The 12174-nt window shown below is 42.5% G+C and overlaps 1 protein-coding gene across 1 annotated transcript in view; it reads left to right on the top strand.

The window, feature by feature from the left end:
- The window catches only part of LOC143104934 (SRSF protein kinase 3-like), a 47247-nt gene extending 37624 nt beyond the window's left edge, over positions 1 to 9623 (top strand). Inside the window, exons 8-13 of the mRNA XM_076269264.1 lie at positions 3459 to 3704; positions 5003 to 5085; positions 5941 to 6048; positions 8204 to 8273; positions 9054 to 9146; positions 9409 to 9623. Of these exons, the coding sequence (XP_076125379.1) occupies positions 3459 to 3704; positions 5003 to 5085; positions 5941 to 6048; positions 8204 to 8273; positions 9054 to 9146; positions 9409 to 9593 (785 nt within the window). The 3' untranslated portion in view covers positions 9594 to 9623. The remainder of the gene's footprint in view (positions 1 to 3458; positions 3705 to 5002; positions 5086 to 5940; positions 6049 to 8203; positions 8274 to 9053; positions 9147 to 9408) is intronic.
- Positions 9624 to 12174: the final 2551 nt, after the last annotated feature.

Below are 12174 nucleotides of genomic sequence, written 5' to 3'. Positions count from 1 at the left end.
CTCTGTGTGTGTGTGTGTGTGTGTGTGTGTGTATGGCTGTGTGTGTGTGTGTGTGTCTCTCTGTGTGTGTGTGTGTGTGTGTATGTGTGTGTGTGTGTGTGTATTGCTGTGTGTGTGTGTGTGTGTATGGCTGTGTGTGTGTGTGTGTGTCTCTGTGTGTGTGTGTGTGTGTATGGCTGTGTGTGTGTGTATGGCTGTGTGTGTGTGTGTGTGTATGGCTGTGTGTGTGTTTAGAGTGTGACTCAGTGGTTGGGGAAGATCTCTGGTGTGTTCCAGTCACTAGGGGTTCTGGTGAGTAGTGTGTGTGTTGAGGTCAGACTTGACTGTGTGTTTGCATGTGTGTGGGATGTATGTGTGTATGTATTCGCTGTGTGTGTGGGTTTGTGTGTTGAGGTCAGACCTGAATGTGTCTGTATGTGTGTGTGTGTGAGTGTGTGTGTGTGTGCGCGCGTGTGTGTGTCAGACTTGACTGTGTGTTTGTGTGTGTGTGTGTGTGTATACTGATGTCAGACTTGACTGTGTGCGCGCGTGTGTGTGTGTGTGCTGGTGTCAGACTTGACTGTGTGTTTGTGTGTGTGTGTGTGTGTATACTGATGTCAGACTTGACCGTGTGCTTGTGTGTTTGTGTGATGTGTGTGTGTGTGTGTGTGTGTGTGTGTATACTGATGTCAGACTTGACTGTGTGTTTGTGTGTTTGTTTGATGTGTGTGTGTGTGTGTATGCTGATGTCAGACTTGACTGTGTGATGTGTGTGTGTGTGTGTGTGTGTGTGTGTGTGTGTGTGTGTGTGTGTGTATGCTGATGTCAGATTTGACTGTGCTTGTGTGTTTGTGTGATGTGTGTGTGTGTGTGTATACTGATGTCAGACTTGACTGTGTGTTTGTGTGTTTGTGTGATGTGTGTATGTGTGTGTATACTGATGTCAGACTTGACTGTGTGTTTGTGTGATGTGTGTGTGTGTGTGTGTGTGATGTGTGTGTGTGTGTGTGTGTATGTGTGTATGCTGATGTCAGACTTGACTGTGTGTGTGTGTGTGTGTGTGTGTGTGTATACTGATGTCAGACTTAACTGTGTGTTTGTGTGATGTGTGTGTGTGTGTGTGTGTGTATACTGATGTCAGACTTGACTGTGTGTTTGTGTGTTTGTGTGATGTGTGTGTGTGTGTGTGTGTGTGTGTGTGTGTCTGTGTGTGTGTGTGTCCTAGACGGAGCGTCTCTCCCGGTCTCAGAGGAAAAGGAGGGGTCGGAGTGAAGCTGCCCAGGAGGGCCTGGAGAGGTGCAGTGCAGGCCAGTGTCCACCAGGGGGCAGTGTCACCCTCCTGCCCACCCCCATCAACACTCCCAGCACAGGGCCCACGCACACACACACCTCACGGAGAAACACACTCCTGGTGGACGAAGAGGAGGATGAGGACAACACACACACTATGGCCAGTTAGTACACACATTCACACACACACATACATACACAAACACACACACATACACACACACACTACGGCCAGTTAGTACACACATTCACACACACACATACATACACAAACACATACACATACACATACACATACACATACACATACACACACACATACACATACACACACACATACACATACACATACACATACACATACACATACACATACACATACACACACATACACATACACATACACACACATACATACACATACACACTAGGGGTGTAACGGTTCATGTATTCGTATTGAACCGAAACGGTACGGGCGTCACGGTTCGGTGCATGAATTTACACGGAGAATACACGGTATAAAAATAAATAAAACTCGTGTGCGGATTAATTAATGTCATGCGCAATTACTGTTAAGTACGAGAGTTACGAGAGTTCTTTAGCCACACCTAACGCTAATATGTAGCCTCGCCTTAGCTCTGAAGCTCTGATTGGCGCCTATGTTATTTTTTTGTCAGGTCGTCGGTCGAGTCAGTCAGTCAGAGATAGCAGCACTAAGCGAGTGGTGGCGACCCACAAGAGTTAGAGGATCCGCTGGTCTCTTTAAGATCGCAAGTTTGAGAACTTCAGTTACAGTAGTACAGGCGAGAGAGTGGTGGATAAGAAACTGTGTGTCGGCGTTGATCAGCAGTTGTTGGGTATGTGAGTGGAAATATATGCTACACATATTCGAAGCCATCACCCAGATGATGTAGGCTACCAATCACTGAAACGAGGAAAAAAAAACTTCCCATGCGCTCAGCGGTGCTTCAGCAGCCTTTAGATACACATACGAACAGGGCCAAAACCTATGGCTTAAATTAAATGATTTCGTAATGACAGAAAGCTATGTAAATCGTGTGGTAATCACCTTTATGTTGGGGTAACTTGTAACTTCTCACATGAGGAGCTGGTAGGCTAGTGTTAAGTGCATAGACAGTAAAAGAAAGTGTCAACGCTAACCAGGCTAATAAACAAACCATGCTACGGTGAGTTAACGTCGAAGGGCAAAGTCACGTGACTTCTAGTTGTAGTCTGTTTATGAAATGAAAGGAGCAATTTCATTTTTTTAAAAGAAGGCAAAATAGTGTGATATTTTCACAGTTAGTAGATTATTACTGTACACACACTGAAAAATATTGAGGCAAATTGTAGACCCTTCCATATAGAACTAAACACGGATGTTGAAGGTCTTGCTTAAGTGGATTTTTAAAAATCATTATTCTATGTAATTTGCACTTTCAGAAATAAGAGATGCTGTAGGCCTATTTTCAGTTTTATAGCTGATTGTCTTATTTTGTTTACAAGTTACAGATGGAGTCTGGGTACTTATTGTACTGTTTAGCCTACATCTTACACACTTCAGGCTGTTGCAGATCGCTCAGGGAAGAGACTGTATGACACTAGGTGGTACAGCCTGAGACATGCACAATAAGCAAAAAAATTGCTTTCTGCATTTTTGTTTTGCTTTTCCCTCCATTGTACCGAACTCGTACCGAACCGTGATGTCCGAACCGAGGTATGAACTGAACAGTGACTTCTGTGTACCGTTACACCCCTAATACACACACACACACACACACACACACAAACAGACATGTACACACTCACACAAACATGCACACACACACATACACACACACACACACACACACACACATATACACACACATACACACACACACACACACACACATACAAATTCACACACACACACATACACACACATACAAATTCACACACACACATACACACAAATACAAATTCACACACACACACACACACACTCAGAACACACACTCGCAGCTCTGATCTGTTCTCCTGGGTTCCTAACGGTTCCTCTTGGTTCTATGTGTGTTCTCCTGGGTTCCTAACGGTTCCTCTTGGTTCTATGTGTGTTCTCCTGGGTTCCTAACGGTTCCTCTTGGTTCTATGTGTGTTCTCCTGGGTTCCTAACGGTTCCTCGTGGTTCTCTGTGTGTTCTCCCTCAGGAGATGGACCTGTGTGTGCATCCCGCCCCCACCGCACCTCTTCATCTCAATTGGACCAGAGCCGAAACCCCTCCCACCCACCGACAGGCTCCGCCCTGCTGAGTCGCTCCCGCCCCACCTCCACCTCCTACGCCACCATGCTCGCCTCGCTACGCCCCGCCCACACGGAACACGCCCACACGGACCACACGGAACACGCAAACACAGAACCTGCCAGCCAAGACAGCCTGTCAGCGACAACACACAGTCAGTATTAGATGCTTTATATAGATAGATAGATAGATAGATAGATAGATAGATAGATAGAAAGATACTTTATTGATCCCCAGGGGAAATAGCAGAAAAAGTAATTAATATAAAAACACAACTAAGCAATAAGGACAGTAGAAGATAAAGAATATACTAAAATACGAATTATACTAACTTACACTTAATCTAAATCAATTCTAAAAACAGTATCCACATAGTGGTGATTAATCAATCAAGAGGCGCTTGCAATGACTGAGGCAGGGACTGAGCCTGTGATTCTCTGTGCATAGTATGGTAAGGTAAGATGCTCTGTGTGAGTGAGTGTCATGGTGATAGTGCAAATGAGTAAGTCCAACAGTGCAAGAATAAAGTCTATATATCTATATATATAACTATATTAAGAAAAGGTATAAGTGTGGCCACAGTTCGGCTGTGGCATGGAGGGGGGGGTTATGCATATGTGCTAATGTGCTAATATAGCACGCAAACAGTGAGGCAGAAAGACAGTGGTAAAAGTGGCTAGTGGACATGGGGGGGTGAAGAGGCAGACACCACACACCATACACACCAACACACTTGCATACACACCTGCATACACACCTGCATACACACCTGCATACACCCCAACACACCTGCATACACACCTGCACACCTGCATACACACCTGCATACACACCAACACACCTGCATACACACCTGCATACACACCTGCATACACACCTGCATACACACCAACACACCTGCATACACACCTGCATACACACCAACACACCTGCATACACACCTGCATACACACCTGCATACACACCAACACACCTGCATACACACCTGCATACACACCAACACACCTGCATACACACCAACACACCTGCATACACACCTGCATACACACCAACACACCTGCATACACACCAACACACCTGCATACACACCTGCATACACACCAACACACCTGCATACACACCTGCACACACACCAACACACCTGCATACACACCAACACACCTGCATACACACCTGCATACACACCTGCATACACACCTACATACACACCAACACACCTGCATACACACCTGCATACACACCAACACACCTGCATACACACCTGCATACACACCTGCATACACACCTGCATACACACCAACACACCTGCATACACACCTGCCCACCTGCATACACACCAACACACCTGCACACACACCTGCATACACACCAACACATACACACACCAGCAGATATGCATACACACCAGAGAGCTGGAGGGTAAGAGTGCTTCTTTCATGTCGTTCATGTCAGAGGGTTCCGTAGATCTGCTGAACCCAGAGGACGCTCACAGAATCCGAATCAAGATTGCTGACCTGGGAAACTCCTGCTGGGTGGTGAGATAGCTACACACACACACACACACACACACACACACACACACACACACACACACACACAAGCCCACTCATGTCTATAGTAGGTTCTAAATATCATGTCTATAGTAGGTTCTAAATATCATGTTCTAAATATCATGTCTATAGTAGCTTCTAAATATCATGTTCTAAATATCATGTCTATAGTAGGTTCTAAATATCATGTCTATAGTAGGTTCTAAATACCATGTTCTAAATATCATGTCTATAGTAGGTTCTAAATATCATGTCTATAGTAGGTTCTAAATATCATGTTCTAAATATCATGTCTATAGTAGGTTCTAAATATCATGTCTATAGTAGGTTCTAAATGTCATGTTCTAAATATCATGTCTATAGTAGGTTCTAAATATCGTATCTATAGTAGGTTCTAAATATCATGTCTATAGTAGGTTCTAAATATCATGTTCTAAATATCATGTCTATATTAGGTTCTAAATATCATGTCTATAGTAGGATCTAAATATCATGTCTATATTAGGTTCTAAATATCATGTCTTTAGTTGGTTCTAAATATCATGTCTATAGTAGGTTCTAAATATCATGTCTATAGTAGGATCTAAATATCATGTCTATAGTAGGTTCTAAATATCATGTCTATATTAGGTTCTAAATATCATGTCTTTAGTTGGTTCTAAATATCATGTCTTTAGTTGGTTCTAAATATCATGTCTATAGTAGGTTCTAAATATCATGTCTATATTAGGTTCTAAATATCATGTCTTTAGTTGGTTCTAAATATCATGTCTTTAGTTGGTTCTAAATATCATGTCTATAGTAGGTTCTAAATATCTCTCCTTTTCTCCCTCACGGCAGCATAAACACTTCTCTGAGGACATCCAGACGTGTCAGTATCGCGCCATCGAGGTTCTGATTGGTGCAGAGTACGATACACCTGCAGACATATGGAGCACTGCCTGCATGGTGAGCAAAAGCCTACACAAAAAAAAAAGCCTACAGCACCTTAACTCACACATACATCACCAACTTACATCACACATACATCACCACCTTACATCACACATACATCACCACCTTACATCACACATACATCACCAACTTACATCACACATACATCACCACCTTACATCACACATACATCATCCACTTATATCACACATACATCATCCATCACCTTACTTCACACATACATCACCACCTTACATCACACATACATCACCACCTTACATCACACATACATCACCACCTTACATCACACATACATCACCACCTTATATCACACATACATCATCCACTTATATCACACATACATCATCCACTTATATCACACATACATCATCCATCACCTTACTTCACACATACATCACCAACTTACATCACACATACATCACCACCTTACATCACACATACATCACCACCTTATATCACACATACATCACCACCTTATATCACACATACATCACCACCTTACATCACACATACATCATACATCACCACCTTATATCACACATACATCACCACCTTATATCACACATACATCACCACCTTATATCACACATACATCACCACCTTACATCACACATACATCACCACCTTACATCACACATACATCACCACCTTACATCACACATACATCACCACCTTATATCACACATACATCATCACCTTATATCACACATACATCATACATCACCAACTTACATCACACATACATCACCAACTTACATCACACATACATCACCACCTTACATCACACATACATCATCCACTTATATCACACATACATCATCCATCACCTTACATCACACATACATCATCCATCACCTTACTTCACACATACATCACCACCTTATATTACACATACATCATCACCACCTTATATCACACATACATCACCACCTTACATCACACATACATCACCACCTTATATCACACATACATCACCACCTTATATCACACATACATCATCACCTTATATCACACATACATCATACATCACCAACTTATATCACACATACATCACCACCTTACATCACACATACATCACCACCTTATATCACACATACATCATCACCTTATATCACACATACATCATCACCTTATATCACACATACATCATACATCACCACCTTATATCACACATACATCACCACCTTACATCACACATACATCACCACCTTATATCACACATACATCACCAACTTATATCACACATACATCATACATCACCACCTTATATCACACATACATCACCACCTTATATCACACATACATCATCACCACCTTATATCACACATACATCATCACCTTATATCACACATACATCATACATCACCACCTTATATCACACATACATCACCACCTTATATCACACATACATCATCACCTTATATCACACATACATCATACATCACCACCTTATATCACACATACATCACCACCTTACATCACACATACATCACCACCTTATATCACACATACATCATCACCTTATATCACACATACATCATCACCTTATATCACACATACATCATACATCACCACCTTATATCACACATACATCACCACCTTATATCACACATACATCACCACCACCTTATATCACACATACATCACCACCACCTTATATCACACATACATCACCACCTTATATCACATATACATCACCACCTTATATCACACATACATCACCACCACCTTATATCACACATACATCACCACCTTATATCACATATACATCACCACCTTATATCACACATACATCATCACCTTATATCACACATACATCATCACCTTATATCACACATACATCATACATCACCACCTTATATCACACATACATCACCACCTTACATCACACATACATCATACATCACCACCTTATATCACACATACATCACCGCCTTATATCACACATACATCATCACCACCTTATATCACACATACATCATCACCTTATATCACACATACATCACCACCTTATATCACATATACATCACCACCTTATATCACACATACATCACAACCTTGACAGAGACAGGCAGACAGAGCAGCGTGTCTTGCCTGCGTACCTGTAACCTAGCACCCTGTGTGTGTGTGTGTGAAATGTTTGTTTCAGGCATTTGAGTTGGCCACAGGAGAGTTCCTGTTTGAGCCGTACCCAGGGAAAACCTACAGCAGAGAAGAAGGTCTGTCTTTTTCATCACTCCTTCTCTCTCTCCTTTCATAACTCCTTCTCTCTCCTTTTATCACTCTATCTCTCTCTCCTCTCTCTCTGTCTATCTCTCTTCCTCTCTACCTTTTCCCCTTCTGTCTCTCCATTCCTTCTTTTTCTGCCTTTTCTATCAACCACTTTACAGTATTATTTTCTTTGTGTGTCTGTGTCCCCCTCTCCTCTGTAGAGAACAGAGTGCATCTCTACAGTAAAAAGATAATCTCTAGAGTACAAAGATAATCTGAACAGTACAAAGATAATCTGTAGAGTACAGAGTTGATCTGTAGAGTTACAGTAATGTCCTGTGTACTAGCCACATTGTGTATAAGCCGCAGGACAGTGTTTTATGCAGTTAAAAGAAACAAAACCATATTAATACCATATTAACTGCCCCGTGTATTAACCTCATAGCTGAAGAAAATTTGCAAAATCAATGTATAAACCAGGGCTAATTTATGAAATTACGGTATCTCTAAAGTACAGAGTTAATCTGTACAGTACAGAGTTCATTTGTAAAGTACAAAATTAATCTGCAAAGTACACATTTAATCTGTAGAGTACAGAGATAATGTATAGAGTTAATTTGCTGTATCTGACTATTCTACTGTGTGTGCTCAGATCACATGGTTCATAGCACATTGTGTGTGTGTGTGTGCGTGTGTGTGTGTGTATGTGTATGTGTATATGTGTGTGTATGTGTGTGTGTGTGTGTATGTGTATATGTGTGTGTATCCATGTGTGTGTGTGTGTCCAGATCACATAGCTCACATCACAGAGCTCCTGGGGCCTCTCCCTGTGGACTTGGCCTTGTCTGGACGGCGCTCACGACGCTTCTTCAACAGCAAAGGTGAGACGCAGGAGAGAGGATTGTGTGTGTGTGTGTGTGTGTGTGGGTGTGAGATGCAGGACAGAGGATTGTGTGTGTGTGTGTGTGTGAGATGCAGGAGAGAGGATTGTGTGTGTGTGTGTGTGAGACGCAGGAGAGAGGATTGTGGTGTGAGAGGCACATCTTACATGCTGTGTGTAGATGGGAGTGTGTACACAGTGAACCCTGATGCTGACTCAGAGTGTGTGTGTGTGTGTGTGTGTGTGTGTGTGTGTGTGTGTAGGTGAGCTGCGGCGTATCACTCGCCTGCACCCTTGGGCGCTGTGTGACATCCTGCAGGACAAGTACGGCTGGACCCCCAGCGATGCCCAGAGCTTCAGCCACTTCCTGCTGCCCATGCTGGAGCCCGTGCCAGCACACAGGGCGACCGCCCAACAGTGCCTGCAGCACCAGTGGATCAACTCATAAACACACACACACACACACACTCACATACACACACACGCACGCACGCACGCACACACACTCACACACACACTAGGGGTGTAACGGTTCATGTATTCGTATTGAACCGAAACGGTACGGGCGTCACGGTTCGGTGCATGAATTTACACGGAGAATACACGGTATAAAAATACATAAAACTCGTGTGCGGATTAATTAATGTCATGCGCAATTACTGTTAAGTAGCGAGAGTTACGGGAGTTCTTTAGCGACACCTAACGCTAATCTGTAGCCTCGCCTTAGCTCTGAAGCTCGATGGCGCCTATGTTTTTTTTTGTCAGGTCGTCGGTCGAGTCCGTCAGTCATTAGCAGCACTAAGGTTAGACCTACAAGAGTTAGAGGATCCGCTGGTCTCTTTAAGATCGCAAGTTTGAGAACTTCAGTTACAGTAACGTTAGTAAAGGCGAAAGAGTGGTGGATAAGATGAAATTGTGTGTCGGCGTTGTTCAGCATTGGGTATGTGAGTGGAAAAAATGCTACACATATTCGAAGCCATCACCCAGATGATGTAGGCTACCAATCACTGAAACGAGGGGAAAAAAACTTCCCGTGCGCTTCAGCAGCCTTTGGATACACATACAAATAGGGCCAAAACCTATGGCTTAAATTAAATGATTTCGTAATGACAGAAAGCTATGTAAATCGGGTGGTAATTACCTTTATGTTGGGGTAACTTGTAACTTCTCACATGAGGAGCTGGTAGTGTTAAGTGCATAGACAGTAAAATAAAGTGACAACGCTAACCAGGCTAATAAACAAACCATGCTACGGTGAGTTAACGTCAAAGGGCAAAGTCACGTGACTTCTAGTTGTAGTCTGTTTATGAAATGAAAGGAGCAATTTCGTTTTTTTAAAAAAAGGCAAAATAGTGTGATATTTTCACAGTTAGTAGGCTAGATTATTACTTTACACACAATGAAAAATATTGAGGCAAATTGTAGACCCTTCCATATACAACTAAACACAGATGTTGAAGGTCTTGCTTAAGTGGATTTTTACAAATAATTTTCTATGTAATTTGCACTTTCAGAAATAAGAGATGCTGTAGGCCTATTTTCAGTTTTATAGCTGATTGTCTTATTTTGTTTACAAGTTACAGATTGAGTCTGGGCACTTATTGTACTGTTTAGCCTACATCTTACACACTTCAGGCTGTTGCAGATAGCTCAGGGAAGAGACTGTATGACACTAGATGGTACAGCCTGAGACATGTACAAAAAAAAATGCTTTCTGCATTTTTGTTTTGCTTTTCCCTCCATTGTACCGAACTCGTACCGAACCGTGATGTCCGAACCGAGGTATGAACCGAACCGTGACTTCTGTGTACCGTTACACCCCACACACACACACACACTCACATACACACACACGCACGCACGCACGCACGCACGCACGCACACTCACACACACACACACACACTCACACACACACATACATACACACACACACACACACACGCACACGCACGCACACTCACACACACGCACACTCACACACACACACACTCACACACGCACACTCACAAACACACACACACTCACACACTCACACACACACCTTCAGCGAACGTCCCCGGAACGCCATCTTACAGTTGTCTTGTACAACCATCAGCGAACTTTTAGGGAACGTTCCCTGGCGGTTATATTAAGGATACATTTTTATCCATTGAAGCACCACTTTTAAGCTTGTCCACGTTGTCGTTTTCGGGTGAAACGGCCTTTTGAATGGGAATCCTAGGGGCACTACTATTTTGATACATGATCGCGTCAAAATCGCTATTTTTACACTAAGAAGGCTCGACACAACATGAAACTTTGATCGAAGGATAATCAGGGTCTCTACACATGAACTCGAGCATTGAGAACATTGTTTGTGTACACAGAGTTTACTAAAAGAAAGGTTTTTTGATAGATAATGTCAGTCAACATATTATCTCTCTGCTCGAATTTTACATGGTTCAAAGAACATTCCGTGGATAGTCCCGGAACCAAAGATTTGACCATGAAGGAACGTTCCGGCGCTATCAAGAAACCCGCTGTCAGCAGACGTCTACGGAACGTTCCCTGAAACCGAAAATTGTTTGCTGGGGAATATGTTTGAATCTCTAAAGACAGTCAGGACTCACCTCTGATGTGATATGATTTTTTTGATTATTGTTGAATATATATGTTTAAAATGTCTGCGTTTCTTCATACAAATAAATAACTTATAAATATCAACTCAGAACCTGGTGTCACCTCTCTTAAAGGTGCTATATGTAAGAACGACTGACTGGCGTTTAAAATGAGTATTACAGTCCAAAATCAAAACATTTAAGAGCGTTGCCCCCCCCCCCCCTTTCAAGACAGGGTTGCCTGCATGAACAGTAGCTAAGCGCAGTAGCCTTGGTGTTTCCAGCTAAAACAGCTATTGCCCAACAAATCAACCACCACGTAGCACCCACACACTGGGCACTAAGTTAATGGGGGGTTTTTCCTGCCATTAATAAAATTTAAAATTAAAACAGTGAAATTAAAATGAAAAACTCGTTTTGCCATTTAATTT

Source organism: Alosa pseudoharengus, unplaced genomic scaffold, assembly GCF_046254945.1.
Source record: "Alosa pseudoharengus isolate Yale_2024_CS ecotype anadromous, Long Island Sound unplaced genomic scaffold, YU_APseudo_1.1 YU_APseudo_1.1_scf_5, whole genome shotgun sequence".
Lineage (NCBI taxonomy): Eukaryota > Metazoa > Chordata > Actinopteri > Clupeiformes > Clupeidae > Alosa > Alosa pseudoharengus.
Note: the sequence above shows the minus strand (reverse complement) of the source record. Positions and strands in the feature narration are given on the sequence as shown.